Source organism: Dysidea avara, chromosome 10 (genome assembly GCF_963678975.1).
Source record: "Dysidea avara chromosome 10, odDysAvar1.4, whole genome shotgun sequence".
NCBI classification, from domain to species: Eukaryota; Metazoa; Porifera; class Demospongiae; order Dictyoceratida; family Dysideidae; genus Dysidea; species Dysidea avara.
In genome coordinates this window covers 8550278-8572177 of record NC_089281.1, presented here as the reverse complement: position 1 = coordinate 8572177, position 21900 = coordinate 8550278, and the positions used below count along the sequence as shown (strand labels likewise).

The 21900-nt window shown below is 37.6% G+C and overlaps 4 protein-coding genes and 1 long non-coding RNA gene across 5 annotated transcripts in view; 2 read left to right on the top strand and 3 right to left on the bottom strand.

Moving 5' to 3' along the window:
* Window positions 1–7757: 7757 nt before the first annotated feature.
* On the bottom strand, window positions 7758–11943 carry LOC136236583 (uncharacterized). Its single transcript, XR_010692183.1, has 2 exons — window positions 11531–11943; window positions 7758–8214 (listed from the first exon to the last, which is right to left on the bottom strand). It is a non-coding gene; the product is annotated as an uncharacterized lncRNA (long non-coding RNA).
* On the top strand, window positions 11767–13365 carry LOC136236578 (ras-related protein Rab-1A-like). The gene is made up of 7 exons (XM_066026792.1): window positions 11767–11953; window positions 12264–12336; window positions 12418–12465; window positions 12520–12567; window positions 12653–12748; window positions 12798–12929; window positions 12984–13365. Exons 1-7 carry the CDS (start codon window positions 11940–11942, stop codon window positions 13182–13184), a joined length of 612 nt encoding a protein of 203 aa, XP_065882864.1. The 5' UTR covers window positions 11767–11939; the 3' UTR covers window positions 13185–13365.
* On the bottom strand, window positions 13329–16617 carry LOC136236576 (adenylate kinase 7-like). Its single transcript, XM_066026789.1, has 21 exons — window positions 16493–16617; window positions 16273–16443; window positions 16112–16223; window positions 15966–16060; window positions 15785–15895; window positions 15651–15734; window positions 15505–15593; window positions 15364–15454; window positions 15225–15302; window positions 15087–15173; window positions 14973–15035; window positions 14794–14922; window positions 14555–14740; window positions 14379–14505; window positions 14228–14326; window positions 14073–14171; window positions 13951–14019; window positions 13852–13904; window positions 13719–13805; window positions 13508–13666; window positions 13329–13454 (listed from the first exon to the last, which is right to left on the bottom strand). Exons 1-21 carry the CDS (start codon window positions 16547–16549, stop codon window positions 13416–13418), a joined length of 2085 nt encoding a protein of 694 aa, XP_065882861.1. The 5' UTR covers window positions 16550–16617; the 3' UTR covers window positions 13329–13415.
* LOC136236582 (pleckstrin homology domain-containing family A member 1-like) lies at window positions 16616–18007 on the top strand. The gene is made up of 4 exons (XM_066026795.1): window positions 16616–16828; window positions 17590–17664; window positions 17712–17748; window positions 17806–18007. The coding sequence occupies exons 1-4, from the start codon at window positions 16718–16720 to the stop codon at window positions 17883–17885; spliced, it is 303 nt and encodes a 100-aa protein (XP_065882867.1). The 5' UTR covers window positions 16616–16717; the 3' UTR covers window positions 17886–18007.
* Window positions 17435–21900, bottom strand: part of LOC136236575 (baculoviral IAP repeat-containing protein 6-like) — a 25683-nt gene continuing 21217 nt past the window's right edge. The window contains exons 25-30 of the mRNA XM_066026788.1: window positions 21555–21841; window positions 21178–21398; window positions 20964–21125; window positions 20831–20908; window positions 20592–20780; window positions 17435–18270 (exon numbers count right to left, since the gene is read on the bottom strand). Coding sequence (XP_065882860.1) covers window positions 18004–18270; window positions 20592–20780; window positions 20831–20908; window positions 20964–21125; window positions 21178–21398; window positions 21555–21841 — 1204 coding nt within the window. The 3' untranslated portion in view covers window positions 17435–18003. The remainder of the gene's footprint in view (window positions 18271–20591; window positions 20781–20830; window positions 20909–20963; window positions 21126–21177; window positions 21399–21554; window positions 21842–21900) is intronic.

The following is a 21900-nucleotide window of genomic DNA, read 5'->3' as shown; positions in this document are numbered from 1 at the left end:
AAAATTTTAATAACAACAATTCAGGTGAATTTGGTGCCGCTTGGTCTTGGCACAAAATTCACTTGAATTGTTGTTATTAAATTTTTTACCATTAACCTACCATCACAGCCATTTCTTGGCCGCCACCTTGGATTTCACATCTTTTTTCACCATAGCCTTTCTCAGGGCCGCACTGTTTTTTTACAGCTTGGCTGTTTTGGATTAGATTAGATAGTGTTGAAGGAAGAAGACACTTCTATGCAAAAGTGAGTGAAAATACATTGACAGACGATCTATTCATTCATGATCTCAACACATGCAACAGCTCATGACTGCTCTCACTGTTTCCCTCCCATGCACCCATCTCAAAAAGTCATGTGCTATATGCATGTAGCCTATCTGACATGAATAAACAGACACATAACTAACTACAGCAGGCCTGGTTAGTAGAGCTCAAAATTGATGGAAAGTGTGGTGAACTTTTTGGAATGGATTATCTTTGGAGCAGTATATATAGTCACTAGGATAATATGTGCTTTAGTACATATAAGTAACATAACATACATGTGTGTTCACATTTGTGTGATCACATGCAGTTCATGGTGTATACTTTTGCCACTACCACATGCAATCATTAATCCTGGAGACATCTCTGTATTTAAGTAGTGTCAGAGTGTGTATGCTGGTGAAGCTTACCAGTGTGGAGATCAGTCACTATTAGGCCAGGCAAACTTGATTAATTGTTTCTCATCCCCGCCCGCATCCCTTTTTACCCCATTTACCCCACCGCCTCTAATTTCATTATTGCAGTTATCATTTACATGTATAAGAAGTGACTCAGTTAGCATTCCCCCATCATGGGATGTGATAAGCACTGAGGACTCCGCGTGTCTACCTCATATCAACAAGTTCTGAATTTACACCCCTCCTTCTGTAAATATGCATTGAGACAGTAGCACAAAGCATTGGCACTAGTTGTTGTATAAATAGAGAGGTACAGCATAAATGTTGTCTTTATTACATTTGTGCATGCATTCCCTTCATAGAATTATTTACAACATCAATAGTGTAACAGTGCATATGATAAAATTTCATAGTGGCAAGACTAGTGCCTTAAAGTAATGATGTCTGAGTCTATAGCTCAATATTAGCTATAATATTTGTATTACTGTTGTAGTTCAAAAGTTATACTTTTAGAAGCTTATTTATTACTCCTTACCATCAACCATTCAAATTAGTGCCAACATTATATACTCTCTCATCCTGTTCTACAGGTTCATGTCCAATACAAGGTCAAGTGTTCCAACCGGCTGTCCTGCTACTTGTACTAAACCTAATCTGGTCTGTACTTCAGAGTGTGAGCCAGGATGTGGCTGTCCCTCTGGTCAGCTCATTGATACCATCAACAAGAAATGTGTGAAACCTTTCCATAAGTCTAAACAATGAAAGTGCACAAACAATGTAATTGTTAATCTAATTATTAACTACAATGGACCAACAGATACCATCACAGCTATATACACATACCACAATTGAGTCACCAAAATTATAGATGCAGTGCTGTACGTATAGTGAGTGTAAGTATAACTACAGGATGAGAAAGTGTGTAAAGCTTGAATGATAGCTATATGTATATTTGTAAAACTGTTCAGTATGCATATATGATCATACTATTGTGCTTGTAGAATCCTTTGCCTTACACCATAACCTAGCTGCTTCTTTGTTATGGACTGGCTCTTCGGCTATAGCTATGGATATAGTTTTACCCTCCAGAGCAGATCTAGACTGAGCTGACTAGAGGGCTTTAGGCATTACTGTAGGATAGTACTGTGTGTTTAGTGTTTGTTGCTGGTGTGGTACTGACATGTCATCCAATCCACTTCATCACCCACAATGTTTGTAGCTAGTCACATGTTTAGCTACACCACAACAAATAGTTGCATGTGTTGTATTTCATCACAGTGTTGTCATAACTATGTAATTGTTCCAACTTAATTTACCACTACAGGCAGTATTATGTCTGCTACCAGACTGTGCCCATGGAGTAGGTACTGCTGTTCCTCCTGGACAATGCTGTCCTGTGTGTGGTGAGCATGTAGTGTGTGATCACATGATCGTGTATACTCTATGGTCCACTACAGTGTGTAAAGTTAATGGCAAGAAACTATTCCCAGGAGACATGTTCAAAAAAGACTATAACACATGGTAGTGTTGTTAAATTTGTTATATTTTGTGTCCTCCTCATGTCTGGATGTACAGCACATACTCCAAGAATGGTTTGGTTGCTTGTCACAGTACTAAAATTGGCTGTGCTCCAGGTAGTATTTGTGGTTGTGCTACTTATTCCTAACTTTATATTGCTAGTGTGTTCCCCTACTTGCTCCTCTACATTCTGTAATAATCCTAGGAACAAGTACAAGCCATGTAGTCAATAAGTGTTACTATTGAACAACTGGTTATGATTTACTCTTATCATAGACCACCACCATTCACTGTACCACCTTGTCCTAATGCATGTTGTACAACATTTTGTGATGCTTGCTACTATTCTGACATTGCTCTGCTCACCCCCTCACAATGTGCCAACGTATGCCGCTTCCCTCCCAGCATAACATATCTTAGGAACTGGGAAACATGTACTAAATCTATTTAAATGTTACAGCAACATAATTATATGTAAGTTAAGCTAGTGATTTTATGATGTCATTTTATACAGAGGAGGAATTCTTCTATATACCTTCCATTGCTATGAGTATAATTGTCCCCTCAAGGGGTGATATTAGTGACCTGTACAAGATCTATCATATTGAACAGTCACTATACATATCAGTTGGAATAGAATTTTTGTAATCATGAAATTGTATTTTGTCATGTAACACTGTTAGTCCATTGTATCAGTTTTACCAACTGGCAGTATAATTTTATGCATGGGTTGAGCTGCTTCTTTTATTTCAGGGAAATGTAATGTTCCTTTCCTCTAGTACAGCAAGTAGCTATGCATGTATGTGCTGGGGGTAGGTAAGCACCATGATGGTAAGCACCACAGTTGTATATGTAGTAAAGAAGTAGGACTCATGTGTAACAAATGGCACTCCAGTATATCATACAATACAGCATGATCTATAGTTGATATGTGAGCATTGTGCAGTACATAGTCAACTTTTGTGATCATCATAATATCAGGTAACAAAGTAGTGGACAAGCATATTATACAGGAGTGGATCCAAGATGAACATAAAGAGATCCCTTTAACTTTACCACTGAATTTTGCAGAACCCTCCCACGTAAAATAATATAGTGTTATATGTCGTGCATCAGGCAACCAACTGCCAAATGAGGCTAGGGACATGCACCCCCTTCCCCTCTAAATCATGCATGGGCAAACACTTCGAAATTCATCAATGCTCAAGATACTCTAATAGAGCAGTCACCACATGCAATATTGTATTTATAACTTCTCAAGTAGATTCCATACTATCATGAGCCTGCCTATATATTAGCATGTTGCTGTGCTACTATGAATGTACTGAATAGTGACTGCTCTTTACATACTGTAGTGTCTGGCACAGCGATAAGGTCACAAGTCACTCATGAATATCATAACTGGCACTGATCTTAAGGTCACTCAGAAAAGATAAACTATCATACAGATACTGGACACTATAAACTACACTAAAATTTGAGTATGTTAGCTTTCGGATCTTCCGTGCATCAATTTAAAGCACTTCTGTCTTGCCAAACCCTGGATCCACTTATTCTAGTCACAAATGTATGCACCATATACACCCTCAAGGTTTACAATATATACCATCATTATAATTTATTTGCTGCACTTATGAGTTTCTGATATTACATTACCAGGCAGACATCTCTCTAATGAAGGAAATGAATTCCTGCAGTGAAACATGTATATGCTGGTTACCAAAATTTCTTGGTCTCAATAGGCAGGTGATTATTTTAAACAGGTCAATTAGTGTATAAATTTCTCAATTGGAAAGTTTAGTATTTAGAGAGATGGTCTCTATCTATACAAAGCAATGGTGGATGAGGCAGGTTCAGCTGTATGACCATATAATCACTAAGCAGTAATTACTATAACTATACTTAATGCAGCCTGTGGCCATGCATGCATTGACACAGGGTTTAACTGGGCAATGGATTTTCTGTATACAACAACTTAACTAGAAGAATTGTTAGTGTGTTTGCAAATATACCAGTTATGCATGCTGTAAAGTAATTATATATTAAAAAACTGTAGGTGTGTGCCACAATGACATCAAGTCTGAGAAATGGTCTTTTTCACGTGGATCTATGTAATCTTCATTTGCAAGCACCTTGAAGCTTCCTGATTAAACAGTTTTCTGTGGGCCATTATAAGTTTGAGGGTAGCCTCAAGAGCTCTATATTATGTTGTATACGTTTTGGGATCAAAAAAGTCAATATAGGCATGAAACGTCATCAATTCAGGGGAGTTCTCCACTAACACATGAGCACCATTGGTTGTCACCGAGTCAACACACAACACTACATGTACCAGTCCACCGTGGGATGATATTGCTTTCATGAAGGTATCTGAAAGATCAGCAACACTACTGTCTACACACAACTGTTGCAAATTACAGATACTGAGAACTAGGGTGTGGAGTACAATCACGTCTTGCTTAAGTGTTAAATACTTGAGCATCTTACAGTTGGTGAGAATGTCCTGTAGCGCAGTGTTATGGTTGCAGCCATATGCATTATTTATATAGTGGATAAGTAATGGAAAATGAGATAGTATCAACAAGCTTTTGTCTACAAATTTATTTGTACATTTGTCACAAGACATCTTTGTTTGCAATGCTTGCAACCTAGAAAATTTCTGAAACAAATTTTATTGGTTGTCTTCTGTAGACGGTAACAGGACGCACAACTCTACTGCTAGGTGGGTCAACTTCATATCACTCAATATTTCCCACACTGAATTGTGTCTGATTGTCCACCTCTTCAACTGGTATACCCATCAAGTTTAGTCCTTGTAGGTTGTGACAAGAACTAGCAATCGGTGGTAAGTAGACCTCGCAAACTTTTCAAACAATGTTTGTTATTCTCTAAGTTCAGTTGCTGAAGGTTAGGACATGTAACAGCTAGCTGTACCAAGTGTTTGGAATTAATTGAGACAAACTCTGTATCACCAAATTTATAAAAAGATACATCAAACTCAGTCACAAAGTCAAGACTGCTAATCCTGTGATTTAACCAATCGTTGTGAACACTTGATGGTTTCTGTTTCAATGACGCCTTATGAAACATCTTCCACAGTAACTATACAGACTGTCAATAGTAACACATCTCTATTCAGTCCTATAGTAATCCAAACTTGCTAGCAGTGACATATGGAAGGCTAGCTGTTTGACTAAACTCTATCTGAAACACTGGCAGTACAGGGGCAAGATTCAGAGGCATTTTAAATCTCTTGTTGTACAACTTGAGGTGACCAACATGACCAGATGGTCAAGTATAGATTGCGACTTGTGCCACTCATCCAGTATCATATCCTCCTTGAATAAATGTGACTGAATTTGACAAAACCCGGCTTCGACGCACAAAGCTTCGTTCGAGATATGGCGATTTTAAGTAATCATTGTGTAATAACTTCCCAGTGCCTACAGCTGTGCAAACAAAATTTGCACTAAGTATGCATCTATTTACTAGCTATCACTGAGTGGGTGTATACATTTCTGATACCCAAAATTAGCCCTGTTTTGGGAAGCTTTTCTCAAGTTTGGGCTCTCCATGGCCCTCCATGGCCCTCAAATCACTCCAAATTGACTGAGAACACTATTGGCGAGCTCTCTATGAAGTCCCAGCTCACTACACACCATTATCACAAAGCCATGGCCATTCAATGGCACCAATCTCCCACTCGTGGCTTTGACAGGGTCGGAAGAAAGCTGCCACAGAAACCAGACTTGCTAGTCCTGAACTCAGAAGGAAGTACAGTGTGGAATATGATAGTGTATTAGGCCAGCAATCCATTTCTGCATGATTTCTGGTAAAAACGTAAGTTTGATTTTGTGTGTGTGGAAGCCTTGTTATGTGAAATCCGGTCACAAATGATCATTGTGTGTTGTCATTATGATGTTCAATTTCTTTTGGTGTAAATTGCTTTGATGTCCAGTGATGTAGCCATGACCCCATGGAGTCAGGGACACCTGATGATTTGTAATAGTAAATAACAATAAACCGTATTAAGTTCTTCAAGCTTTGATCCAACTAGCGTGAGCAATTGTACTATCTCATTACTCCACTGAACATGTAGTATCTGTAGATGTTCCATCTGTTGTAAAATCTTTCCTAGTTGCTCAGGGTTTAATCTAGTTGTTGGTCACAGACCAAGTTGTGTTATATTGCGCAAGTACTCCAACATTCCTACCGGCTTTGATGACGTCATCGGATGTGGAAAGGATAATCGTCTCACGTGTTGTCCACTCGCCTTCAGTTAGTTTTTTACACAATCTTCATCGCTATCGTGGTAGTAAGGCCACACAAATTACCTCCACAGTAATGGTGTTTCGCACACACTTCGCAGTTTCTGAGAAACGTGTCGCAATTGTACCCAATAAAGATATTATGTAGACTAGAAATTCTGTAGGAACGTATACAGTCGTCTGAGACTCTCTGTTTATCCATTCAGTTTCTGTTTCGTTTTTTCGTGCATTACGCCTAATTTCTATAACCGAGGGGCGTGGCTCCATGAAATTTGATTTCCACACCTTAATTAAAGCATATAGTCTAGATAATATATGGGCCATATTATCGTGATACCTGGGGTGATTTTCAGTAGATATGATCATCAGTGTGTATACTTAACTTTTAATAGACATGATATGCTATTTGTGTTAGAAAATGGGGGTGGGAATATTGCTCCGCTAGGCTGCCTCCTCATGTATGCTCCTTACTTCTCACTTTCCACTCATTTTACATGCCATATAGCATATACAAAATCTTATAGCAGTTAACTCCTTAAACTAATAAAGTTGCTCTTAATTTACAACGAAGTGAAGCCTGCAGATACTGTATCTTCACTGAGGTAATTGTATGCAATGATAGAGAAGTTATGAAATTTCAAAGCTCAAAATATGGGTCAAATTTTGTGTGTGAAACTGAAGGTGGTATCTTTTTGCAAATCCTATAGTATGTTCACGTTGAGCTGAATCCTGAAAAACAGCTAAAAATTAAAACTTGATTTTTTCTCAACAGAGTTAACATTTCAGCCAACCAGATGATTATTGGTAACAGCAAAGGTGTCAACAACAGACATGTACGGTTTGGCTCAATTGCAAGTTCAGGAAAGGGCTGTAAAGGACACTGTACTTATATGGCTTCCCCATAGGAAATGTATTGCAAAAATTTTGATTGGCCGTAAATATTATGTCAAATATTTGAACAAAAAGATTTTGAAATATTTTTAGCGGGTCAAGTAGTACTACAAATGAGCCAAATTTCAAGATCGTGTGTAATTGCATCCATGAGTTATTAAATGTTTTTGAGGATTCAGCTCAATGTGAACATACTATAGACATAGGTGTATTTCCTAACATGTTTCCAGCAGCTAGGAGCTATCAAAAGAGCTATAGTGCAAGTCCTTTGTACCATGCTGATCAGTAATTACTCTTATGGCCGTAGTACAGTCTTACCAAGAAAGAGAGCTAATTCTTACTATTCACTCTTGCTCATATCTAGCCTATCAGGCAGAAGTTCAGTTGGAGGGATTTCTTATCTAGCAATTGCCAACATAATATTACAGAGTTTGTTGAGTGAAAAGAAATTGAGTTACTGTACAACCACTCTAATAGAACAACCATGATTATATGATATCTAAAACTGCAAGTACTATAAGTAGCATACAACAAGTGTCTAATATCTGAAAGTTTTCCTTTGGGAATGCCTCCAGACTCCCAGAACTAGAGCATAGCATTCATGTCTGTTGCTTTTATTTAAATTCCACTGCATTGGCCTGCTCCACCACATCTGCTGTGCAGCAAGAAAATTATTCCAATAAGTACAGGCTGAATGCAGAGGAAATCCAAGATCCCAGGTTGTGTGACTCCTCAGGAACTTGCCTAAACTGCAGCTGTCTGTGGATGAAGTCACCACCTGGTCTGGGATTCTTTCTGCATTCAGCATAGTTTTCAGCTACAGATTTCTGACTCCCTACTTCACAGGCTTATACTGTTAGCCTCCTTGCAGGTCCTGGAGACAACACAGTAGATTACTGAACACATATTTCCTGAAATTAAAGTTTAATTATTTGCTTGATGTATATATAATATACTATACTCTTCTTCATGAAATCTTTAAAGTAGCCAAGTGCTTAATTCAACATTTGAATTGTTAACTTTTGCAATAACAGGACTAGATCAGAAATTGCTTTAAAATTATTCTCCAAATAGCTAACAAAATTCATAACTTCTGGAGCTGTGGAATGTGTTTAAGGTTTAACACAATCAAGTCAGTGATTTACGAACACATGCACTTTAACCCAAATAATTCATCTTGCTATAATTGTTGTAACACCACTCCTATATACCCGAAATTTTAATCAAACCAATTTTTGGCTTTATTATAGCACATGCACATTGCTACAGGCCTTCAGTGAAACACAAGTAATCTACTGTAATCATTGTGTTGTAACTTTCTATTATTACTGTTACTACACCCCATGAGACATGTAGATTCAGTAGTGGTATCCAGTACAGGACTTTGCAGTTTACTATACCACTGCAAGACCAGGGGATGCAAGAGAGAAGCCTGTGCAAACAAAACTTAATGTATCTGAATCGGGCACGATCCTGCAAAGCTTAATGACCAGGTAAGATGAAAATTTTCATGCAGGTTACTCCAAATTTAGCTACTTCTCTAAGGCCACGAAAAGTTAATTATATGTTTCTGGTTCCCTTCCTGGCCAATTTTTTTACTGAATGAATTGCACAATCACCATACAATAATTTATAATACTTTTCATGCCTTGTAAACACTCACTAACTTTATACATTAACATTGTATTCCATGTGCTGCTATGTCAAATGTAGCGTACCACATCAAAAAGTTGCAAAATATATATATATATATCCAAGCCTGGTCAATTTTGGGGGATTGGTAGGACCAGAAACATATAATTAACTTTGCACGGCCTAATAGTACTTTAGGCACAGTAAGTGTCCATATAGATGAGTTAAAAGAAATAAAAAAAGCAAGAGAATCCCTTGCATGATTATCGTTTTTGCAGACAACTTTGGAGTCATGCAAGGGTTAAGTTAGTTTACCTTCTTTTCATGTTCTTGGGTGATGACATTTGTGCCAGGCAGTGACATTAAAATTGGTAGCAATACACACTTGTTGTCACCTATACATTCTGTTGGCCATCCCAATTGTTGATTTATAGTCCATGCTTCAATATAAAGTTGTGTAGATTGCTCAAGTATCTGGTCTCTTAATTTCATGGCATCATTGGTGAGATAAGCTCGAAGTTCAGTTGTGGTTGGTAAAACATTTGTCGTAGTTACTCCGCTATTCTACCATCTCTGTGTGTATGATGTAGCAATCAATCTAATAGATTATCAAGAGCCCTATATGTACCCTTGCTTAAAGTCACCACTTCGTATAGGTTTTAAGCCTTCTCATAGGTCCCTAGTGGGATAGCATTCACAGAAAAAATCATTGAGACAATTCAAAATGTGTACTTAAGTGTAGCATAGCCATACATTGTCACAGCATAGATTTATAGAATTACATATTTATAAGCATTTCCTTGAGCTAGTTCTTGTCACCAAGTTCCTTCCTCAAACATGGATATAAGTTTTTTATATTAATGACCACTTATAAAATGAGCACATTTATAATTGATGAGAATGCTTGAATAAGAGCCTGGGTGACAAGACTAAGGTTGCATTGAGGTCATGTGCACTAGTCGATGTCATTACGCAGCAGAGGGTATCTGTTTTTGGAACTTTATACCATTATACACAACTAAAGAAAGACTACAAAAAAAAAAACTATGTGCTATGCTGAGTGCATGTGTTACTTACAATAATAGCCAAATCAAGAGTGGGACTTAGGTGTACTGGGTTAACTCTGTGGTGCAAACAACCATACAGGTAGAGTTTCAAAGTGATATTGCCAAGCCACTAGCAGCACAACTATATTGGTCATTTGGTGATATTGAAGTGCAGCTTAAAGGGGGTACCACCAAGAGTTCATATTAGTAGCTACTATATATTATGAACTCTTGGTACCACTGTACTATGCACATTCAAAAGCGAAAGTCAACAATCAAGGCGGTTGAATTTACAGTCAAGCTGTTATTTTCCAGGAAAATATAGCAAGAATAAATGGAGTCGGGTCAACAAATTTTCAATGAAAGTCAACAATCAAAATTGGAAACCAATCTTGACTGCATGATCATGAAAATACAGTCAAGAATAAATGTTTTTCAACATGTATCTGTAAACTAACCTGCTTAACAATTTTTGTACGGTCGGAGTCTTACTAAGCATCCTTCGCTGCGTAGAATGATACCAACTTTAGCAAATTTGGTTGAGATTAACAACTTGTAAATTGGGATTTTACTGCTGAGATAATTAAATTTTCTAATAGGTTAGAGTATGGAGTGTGTATTATGTCATCATCAGCAGTAAATAACTGTCGCTATGACAACATTTTCCTATTTGTACGGTTGGCATTGGATAGAAATTCAAGGACTTTCTTTTGTTGTATGATGTGCTATAGTGATTTTGTGAGTTAAAGGTTGTAAATTAGTGTTTTTGTATGCAGTGTAAAATACATGTATTTTCCATTGGACAACGAATGATGAGATTTTATGATCAGCCTGTTTTATCATATAATATCAAGCTGAGGTTTCAAAAAAGATATTAACAGATATTAGATTTATTTAATGCACAATTCTTAATTTTTAAAAGTTTAACCCAGTGTTTCTGAAAAATTTAAAAATGTTGACCACCTGAAAATGCTTTATTTGACAAATCCCATACATATGTTTTTATATGATATCCCATGGCCATTGCAGCTTTCTTCTTGATGCCAGTTCTTTGGTTCTAGGTGATGCATACACCTGGAGTGACATCAAAATGGATACCCTCTTCAAGGACCAGGGTTGGGACTTAATTGGGTCTAAGGAGGCATCTCCAAACTGATTTTGGTACACTTAACGTCATAATGACGTTAAGGGGGGAGGGGGGTTCAGCCCATGACGTTATTAATTTTTATTAAAGCAGTTATAGTGTAAACAGCAATAGAACAGAGAAAGTGACGTGATTAAACAGCTATACTGTTTGTAGACTATGTTTTCAGGTAAAGAATATAACATTTTGTGCTTCTATTGCCAATGCATTGTTTTCATAGTGTGACGTTAAGGAGGGGGGAGGGGGGTCTGAAGTTAGCGTCATTATGACGTTAAGTGTACCAAAATCAGTTTGGAGATGCCCCCTAAATGTACCAGCTAGGATTCAGATCACTGAAATGCCATTTCTTGTCATGTGTTGATCTTTACCTCATGGTTCCATAATCGGCTTACATCATGTGGACAGCATTACACATGGTAAATGGAATACTCTAGGCTTCCCAAGCAGCAGCTCAAAACTCCGGCGTGTCCATGTGGTCAGACTGAACTCCGCCACTAATTCCAATGCAGTAGTAGATAGACTGTTTCAACTGTGTGCGTGAGAAATATATACCACAACCAATGCAACTGTTGCGACAATCAGATGTTTTATGCGTCCTTCTCCGTATTCTACCAGAAAACGTTTCGACTACCCCTCACGTGATTTTATATTACTCATCCGCACCAGTCCCTTCGCTTCTTCACTGAGATTAACACAAGGAATAGTAGAGAAGAGGAACAATTTTGTGTTGAGTTATAAGTTGTCACTTAGTGTACGTTTAGTGGAACATTCGCCACCATGAATCCCGAATAGTGAGTTATTAATCTTTCGTTGTCGTTTGTGAACGACTGAAAAGAAACAGGGTCTTGGTTACGCTCTGTTTGGTTGATTGAATTTACCGTTTCCGTCAAGTTACAAGTTGGGCGGCTTATGTGGGTTTGAATAAGAAGTGTGTCCTTGATAACTAGTGTTCTGTGGTGGCTTTAAAACGGCCCTAGAGGTGTTTCAACGTAAATAATCTTTGTGGGATACCACCAAGTGGAATTTCTTTGTACGCAATGGTTTTGTTTATTTGTAGTTCTAATTAATGCCTTACATTACATACTGTATCCGCCCCTTTAGTGATTATTTATTCAAGCTGTTACTGATTGGTGACTCAGGTGTTGGCAAGTCCTGCTTACTATTGAGATTTGCAGTGAGTTACAACCTAATTTTGCCTTGTCATCATATATGGCATATTGCAAAATGTCAACTTTGCTGTTTCATTGTTCACTAGGATGACACATACACAGAAAGTTATATCAGTACAATTGGAGTAGACTTTGTAAGTTAGCTGTGTCAGCTTGTTTTAGCATGAATTTAACCAATGTTATGATAGAAAATTCGGACGATAGATCTGGATGGAAAGACCATCAAGTTACAAATTGTAAGCGTTGTGGCTGTTAAATGTTATTAATTAACTGTGGCTATTCTTATGCATATTGTGAATGTACTACTGTTTCACTTAATAGTGGGATACAGCAGGACAGGAAAGGTTTAGGACAATCACATCCAGTTACTACAGAGGTGCACATGGGATTATTATTGTGTATGATGTCACAGATCAAGTGAGTCCTGATCATTTTGTTTGCTTCAGTTTTCAAACACTGTCACCAGGAATCCTTTACAAATGTAAAACAATGGCTTCAGGAAATAGATCGATATGCCAGCACGAATGTCAGCAAATTACTGGTTGGTAATAAGTGTGACTTGACCAACAAGAAAGTTGTTGACTTTACAACAGCTAAGGTAAAGCATAAGAAACCTTTGTAGCAAAAAAGTGAACATCCTTTTCTTGTTTAGGAATACGCAGACCAACTACAGGTGCCATTTTTGGAAACCAGTGCAAAAAATGCTACCAATGTGGAGCAGGCATTTATGACGATGGCATCAGAGATCAAAAAGAATATGGGACCTGATAGTGGACAAACAAGGTCCCAGGGCACAGTAAAAGTGGAATCAACCATCAGCGTGGATAAGCCAAAGAAGGGAGGATGCTGTTAACATACCTCTTAGGTGGTATTTTGTTTTCATTAAAATTTCAAACTTACATAAATATAAATTATAGTATTGTAATGGCTGTTGTATGTTGAAAGGATGGATCTATGGTTGCTTTTTGAGTATTAGAAACCCATTGTTATACACAACTTTGTTTTATATCATACATATTACTACAAATATTTGACTCTGGGTAAATATATACATTACATGTCCATTGTGTGTGGGTTGAAAAGATCAGTCAATTTGTGGATTGTGTTTGAATAGGTACTCAGCCTACATGGAAAGCAAAGAAGACATTCAGATTTATCATGAAGGGAATTAGTTACCAGATAATCTACTGCATCATCTGGCCTGACTTTGCACACTTCTATCAGTCCTTGTGTGAGTGTTGGCATGACATGTTTCATAAGGTAGTTTCTTAGTGGGATGGATTGTGTCTCTAACATCTCCTGTTCTTCTTGCTGTACCTTGGCCAAGTGCTCATTCTAAAGGTGTACGTGTAGTTTTAGCGGTTCATTTTGTTCATTGTTTACTAACCCATTCTGCTTTGCGTTGTTCCCTTAGATCCTTTTCTGCTGCTTCTTGTCTTTCTCTCTCTTCTTCTGCCAGCTGTTGCTGTCTTAACTGAAGTAGAAATTTTCATTTAGTCATTAAAATGCTTTAAGCTTACTAATTCTTCCTGGGCTTTTCTTTCCATTTCAGCTTTTTCCTCAGGGGTGAGACCTGACAAACTAGGTTATATACATTACAACAGATTTCACTAACTTACCGTAATTTCTAGGTTCTCCAACCAGTTTTTTGATCTTTTCTACAATCTCTTCACTCTTTGCACTAGCATCTAAGTCATAGTGTTATTTGTTAGCAGCCCAGTTAAGATGATTCATTAAATACCAATAGCATCAGGATGTATTTCCAACTCATCAAAGTAATTTAACACGGTATCATCTTCCTCATTCTGCTCCCGGAAGGCAGTAAGTCTGCGCATGAACCCTACCAGCAAAGATGTCTGGAGTACACCAACAAAGACAAAGTAAAATAATAACTACCTTCTTCATTATTGTGGGTACCACTGATGACACTCTCAGGTAAGTTGATAACTCTCTGTTTAAGAAAATCATCAGTTGCTGTAAGGGACACTACTACATCTGTAGAGTACAAAATATAGCAAGAGAGTAGTACGGTCATTGACGTCCGTACCAGGCATGATTAGTTGATTGTAGTTGACTGGTGTTGCATCTTGATCAGTATCGTCAACTTCTTCTTGGGGTGCAAATAACTCTTTGGCTTGTTCATAGGTTTTTGGAAAGCCATCCAAGATAAAACCCTGTTAATTCATTAGTACATATGTTATTCTCATTATGTCTTGTGGTCACCTGGTTTTGGCAGGGCATTGAGAGAAGCCTTTCTTTGTAGAACTGAATAATGTATTGATCACTTAGCCTGCCACTGTTTTGATCCTTGTCTTCCTTGAAAAGTTCCAGCATCTCTTGAGCAGCCTGTGCTTGATCATCACTTTCTTCGTTATCATCATCTTCATCCGCCCGAGATGCCTGCCGTTCCTAAAGTAGTTTTTATAGCATTCTGAAACTTTGAAGTACATGAACATGTGTACCAGTTTCTCAAAGTGCTGTCTGATAACATCAGCTGCATGGATGTGATGTAGTTTATAATGTTTGCAGAGTTTTGCCACAACCGTTGATTTTCCAACTTGAGGGGGACCCAGTATGCAAACTTTAATTGGCTGTATGATAGGAGTATCTTAAAGAATGCACCATTAAAAATACACCTTACAATCAAGTCTCTTTCTTCCTTGTATTCCTTGATCACATCACTAATATTTTCCACTAAACCACTCTGAAAAAAAAGCATACATTCTAGGGTGTTGTTATAGTCACATGTATTAACCTGTGCTTTCCAGTTAACCTGCATGCTCTCCTTTACAAAGTTAGTCTCAATCCTGAGGTTAACTGTTAAGTGGTCATAGTCATATTGCTATCAAAATATCTCCAAGTAATTCTAAGCACCCACTGGGATAATACTAACGCTGATGTCTTTAATTAATAATCCATCTTTAGCTGGGATCATGGTGACCTTTTCAGTACCCAGGTTTGTGCTGACAGCCTGGATAAAACAGATGGATTTGGTCTAGGTCATAAAAAGTTATTGATGTTGTGAGACTTACCCTAACAACTTCTTCTAATGTTGAATGTGAATCATCCACTGCAACAAGGTAACGAACTTTTGGCTTACTCTCAGCTGCATTTACTAAGATGCTAAACAATTCCACACAATGTGAGAATCCTGGAAGAATTTGAAATCAAACCTTGCCAAGTCCAGTATGTGTATAGTTGGTATTACATTTTGACCATCTCCAAATACTGGTAAAGCAGGTATTTCACCGTGCCAAGATGCCTATAAGGGTTGGTTAGTTTAATTTCTTTAACAATACAAATAATAAAAAAAGTTCACCTTGAAAAAGAAATGAAAAACTTCCTCTTCTAATCCATAAGTTAGTCCTGATGCAACGACATAGGTAAAAAGCTTATTTTTATCCTACATGTATGATAATTTCAACAGTAGTTTGATGATGAACAATCACATACTGTTTTTCCAAGTTTGATAACAAGTTTTTCTGTAGCGTTTTGGTTGGAAAAGTTTGGATGGTTTCTCCGTCTACGATAATCTTCTTCAGTAAAAGGAACCTCAGGATCATCCTGGAGTGCAACAGAATTAACTGGTACATTCATCCGTTGCATACCACACAATGTACATTATGAGACTTACTGGATCAAGAGGTTTGCTCTTAGCCCATGTAAGCACAGTTGATAAACAAATGAAAATTTTTGGGGTAGTATAATCACTCAAATGATCATGTAACGCTATAGAAATGACACACTCACATCACATCAATATAAAGCACACAACTAAACCTTGTATGGCCCATGATGCTTCTTCTGTTTGACTTTGTTCCCATGTTACATCATAAATAATAATGTCACATGTTAAAAGAACTGGAAGAAATTCACTGGGATTGTCTGTGTGCTGCGGAAAAAATCCAAGAATTTACAGTGGGACCTCCAAATTTACTTACTGGTATAATTTCCGTCACCCAGCTTGGCTTTTCACTAGTTTTATCATTGAAAGTTCCAATCACTTCATAAACATTTTGACCTGATGCACTAGCTGAAACGTTATCGGCTGGTGGTTGGGTGTCTTCATTTTCTTCTTCCAAACTTGCTCCAATCACGGAAGACGAAAACACCTAAAAACACTTTGACTGCGTCCTTTCATCCCATACAGTACGACTATACCTTGCTAATCGCCTTCCCCTTGTAAGTATCAACGTGGTTGACAAACACGCGCACCATATTGACTGTTGCTATGCGTTTCCAAGCAACTTTAATCACGTGATTGTAGCATAAAACGGGAGGAGTTAGCTAAACAATTAGAGTTATTTTTTGTTTATAATTAAGCTATTTTCAAGAGCTTCGCTTCGATCTCAGCATTAATACACAGCAGATAGCCGTGAATTCAGCATGGCTACGCTGAAGGAAGGCGTGATGTACAAGAGGGGTAAAATCAATACGGATTGGAAGTTACGAACGTTCGTACTCACAGCGAAACAACTAGCCTACTTTAAAGGAGGAGTAAGTGCATATTTCTTTTTGTCGCTTGTTGCTCCTAGAGGGGTATGTTATGTAGCAGTATTTGTGCAATAATATAGTTTATACAACTGTCTTATTTTCATGAATGTTAGGCATTCATTCCTTGTGCTAAAAATAAAATGCACAACGTCAAAATTAAGCATAGAACAAAATTTATTCTGTAAAATGGGGGTAGTTTTCCACTTTTTGACCAGTACAGTATAATATATGCCTTTGGCTACACAAGGATGAAGAGACCCAGTTTTGGGTATAGAACTTTTGAAATCATGAACACAACCTGGCATAATTTGATATGGGTTTTGGTAGAAGATATTTGTGAATTGAAGGCTTCAACATCATTATTTTTGTCTTTATGCTATGATACCATAAGTATGCAGTCAGTAATAGGTACCAAAGAGTACATGAATCATGAATAATGGTCGTATGGCTCCCTCATGATCAATCTTTCCACCTACTCAAATTTCATCAACAATTACTATGCCATTCAGTCTGTCACAAATCTAGGCATACAATGATGTTAAGGTGCTAAAGTTTTTCAATGCTGTCTCTGTTCAAGCTAAATCATGGGTAATAACAAAATCACTGAGATGGGTCACGTAAGTTAGGAATGTTTTTTTTTTTAATCACTTCTATTCTGATCAAATCATACGCTTGACTGACAATTGCTTGTGATCAGGAAAGCCTATAACATGGTACTTAAGTAATAGCTGACATGTGTGAATAGCTGTCTTTATTTCTTATAGAGTAGATCACCTTCAGGGACAATTGAGTTACAACACATACATCAAGTTTCTAATGTGCAAGATAATGAGTTTATGGTAAATAATTTCAGCAGCTACACACACAAGTTAGTTTCATTCTACAGGTTGTAACATCAGTCAGAACATTTGCATTACGAGGAGGTATGATTGTAAATTTAATCAATGTATTACAAATATTCGTCTTTTTAATCTTTGCAGAATCTTTAACTGAAGCACAAACATGGCGAAATGCAATTGTGAACGCTTGTAACAAAGCTGGCATAACACTGCTAACGTAACATCTTAGTCAACCCGCATTTCTAATTTTCTATATTTCATACAGTATTTTTTGAAATTATACATAAATAAAATTGCATTATTATTCTACAAAAAAAATTAATATGTCTTAAAAATCCCCTAAGAGTTTTCTTCTTCATTCGTTTTACTTTCTTCATCCTCGGATTCTTTTTGTTTAGCATCAAACTCACTAAGGTCTATGCTTTTGTACAGTACTTGTTGTAGGGATGGTAATAGTTGAGTGATCTTGCTTAGTTGTGTTTTGAGTTGTTTTAACGTGCCAGCGTCGTCACTATGCACTTCTATGGCAGACTCTAATTCAGTTTTCCAGTTCTTGCACTGTTCCAAAACCTTGTCCCGTCTTGCATGATAATGACGATAAATCACCTGTAATATCCACCCAATGGCGTACATTCTAATACACCTACTGTGTTTTGTGGTAACATGTGATACTGTGTGTATGTTACCTATTGCAAGTATCTACACCAACACATCTAATCTAATTCATTATAAGTAAAATTGCTTGATGCTATAAGCATGCTTCAGGTGATACAGTAGCTAAGACAAGTGATGAATTTAACCATTTTTACAATACATCCCATGCTCCATTACTGGGGGAATGCCACGAATAGATAATATATTAATTAAAGCACTCAGCAAGACATAGCTACAAACATGTAAAATACACCTCCCCCCATGTTGGGGGTAATGCGTTACTTATGTAACAAGTTATGTAATATCATTACTTTTTTTTGTGGTAACTATAACTAGGGTTGGGAGGTATTTAGGTATTAGTCGTTAAAAAGGTCTTTTTCAGATACTGTTGTGGCTTTCTAAAAATACCGAATACGAATTTAACGTATTAATTAAATTTTTGGTGGTTTAGTGGTGGCTACACATGAAGTCAAGCCCCATACAACCATGTTTATGCTGTGGACAAGACAAACACAATAATTTACCTTTTGCGATATTCAAACCTTACTTTGTGGTACAATTGTCATTTCATTTGTTCCTTTAAAAGTAACTTTCACTACTAGCACAATGTGGGTATAGTTGTAAATCATAGCTTACCCAGGTTTTTAAAAAGTGTACAATATAAAAGGTATTTAGTGATACCGAGGTATTTTTCCTAATACCGTACCGTTCTTCAAAAAAGCAATACTGCCCATCCCTAACTATAACAAAATATGCTATAAAAACTAGTAATATAACTCAAGTTACTTTACTTAGAAGGGCGTATCGTGAAGTTATGATGTAACACTTCTAAGTTCGTCCGTTTTTCTTTGTATAATTAATGATGTGATTAGTTGAACATGGTATCGATTGAACGCATGCCTACCAACGTTGCTAGCAACCAAATTAACTCCAGCTCTAAGCGTTTCTCACCCAACTATAATCGTTCCTTCATGGGTTAAGACCGCTCCATAGGTGTTTCTTTCGCGAATACGGCTATCTTGAGTGTCACAAGTGTGAAAGGGCGATAACGATTCTTGCACTTTTATGGCTTCCCCAACATCACAAACCACAGCATCTTGTCGTTACGTCATAACTTCATGATACGCCCTGGTATATGAGAGTAGGATACTCTCCTCAGTATATATATACCACTTTAGCGTGGGCGTTCAAAGGCGCCGCTCGGTGTTTAACTCGCATATTGCCCGGGCAATATCATGGGAAAGCGGTTTGCCAATGACTTTGATACCCAGCCAGTTCAAAGAATCGATGCGCTTTGACTCGTTATATTGAGCGACATAGAGCTTTGTATTGTGGGACTCGGTTTTGTAGAGGTTGCTAAGCTTAGTACATAGGCTAAGATAGAGTAGTTGGTTGTTACTAAAGGATAATGAAGGCACAAAATAATTGTTTGGGCGATTGTGGATGCGTATTTCTACCCACCGCGTATCAACCTTTGAACAGACCATGGAACAGCAAAGCTACTACTGCTACATTGAAATAGGTTAGTAACTTACAATTCTAAGTACTTAACTTAATATAATAACTTACTTACTGTCCCAATAGCGAAGTTAGTTGGCTTAACTTAGTACAAAAATGATAACAATATAAACTCCATCCCACAATCGCAAGTTTTCTAACATTGCGTGTTGAAGCGTAGTAACGTATTAATGACGTTTTAACGTATGGACAACGTTTTGATGGCTATTAGCCCACGCTATTAAAACCACAATCGATCTTCAGATGCTACTGTATAAAACAAATGGGATGAGTTCTCGTTAGTTCTTTCACCTATTAGGTGAGTGCGCCCCAAGTGATATATATCACTTGTACCATGGCTGCTTGGGATTTTGCTGACATATACACCCGCAGCCCTCGGGCCTGCGGCCCTCGTGCTTTGGGTGTATATATCAGCAAAATCCCTTGCAGCCATGGTATAACTATTACATATATATTATGAGTAATATTATATGTAATATTACTCATAATATTGTAATATTACTCTCCCCCTATATGTAATATTATCAGTTACTTTATTTTATGGGTAATATCAAGAGTTCATAATATTTGTATGGGGGAGAGTATCCCATATAAATATTATGAACTCTTGGTAATATGTAACTGTAACTAAGTTGCAAGTAATACGTGATTAGTTGCCCCAACACTGCTCCCCCCCCTCCAACACACACCCACATGTGCACTCGTATGCACGTACCCTGTATACATACGCAAGCACACAGTAACAAACTACACACCTCTTTAAAACATGGATCAGGGTTTCTGATTTGCTCAATAATAGCCCACTTCATAGTGTTACAATACAGTTCACCATTGTAGACTATACATCGCTTGTTCCCATACGATGATCCCCTGTACTGCTCATAACCAGGCTCATTAAAGTATGGCTCTGGAACTAAGATCAGTGACTGGATAGATACTAACACCTGGAAAAAGTGGTATCTCTTTTTATAATAAAATTATTCTGTGTGCTTACCTGTAAGAAACTAGACGTCTGGGCATTCCACTTTTCTTCAGGTCTCCCTTGCCAGGTATTAAGAATACTTAAACACACCTACAAGTACAACAGCAGTATGACATGCATACAAGATAAAGTATGAATTACACACTTTTCCATCAGCATATAGATTGGGGTTAAAACGAACAGTATTATTTCCAGTAGTAGCGAGATTTACCAACATCGGTTGGCTGGGGTACTCTGGAGGGAAAAATACATCACAGAGAAAGCATCCATTTGCATATGGTGTATCTGCAGGTCCCGTAATTAGCACCTATTGAGTAGATGATATTAAAAAATATCCTCACACAATAAAATATGTGTACTTTCATCACATCTAGTCGCTCTGCATCACATTTTACAAAAACACTAGAGCTTGGTGAGAGTGGTAAGGATGTGCTAAGGCTGGCAATCTCTTGGGCCAGCCTTCTTGCTTTAGTTGCACTCATTTGAACAGTCACAGTTGACAGTAGCTTGTCCTGATAATAGTACGGCACATGAAGAGTGTGTTGGCCATCTTCATCCTCTTCCACCATACAATAAGTGTCTAGTGATTTGATAAATGAACACAGAGCAATATAAAAAAAGAAACAAAATAAATAAATAAATAAAAATTATGAAGTGAAAAAACAGAGGTACTGGGAAATGAACCCAGAGCCCAGGTAAGTACTCTACCAACTGAGCCTAATTGTAAACGTCATACCAAACTGAAGTGGTTTCATAGTCTCCATGTATGCTTCATCCACTGTTTGTGTTGGTCGAGCAGACAACAATTCTTTTCCATCATCACTCTCCTGATGTTTGAGCTCCTGTGCCATGTTGGCAACTAGTTCACAGGTCACTTTGATACTGGCTATTAGCTCATTCAAGCTGCCCTTCTCCTTGCTCTTGCCATCATCTCTTGGAGGCAGTGGAGGACCAGTTTGGTACTCAGTAGAACCTAACTCAGTGTCAGAAGATGACCTCACCTTCTTTGTCTTGTCACCAATTCTGTACAACCAGGAGAAATAACTTGAAAGAGCAATAACAGAGCTCCTATTGAAACTTAC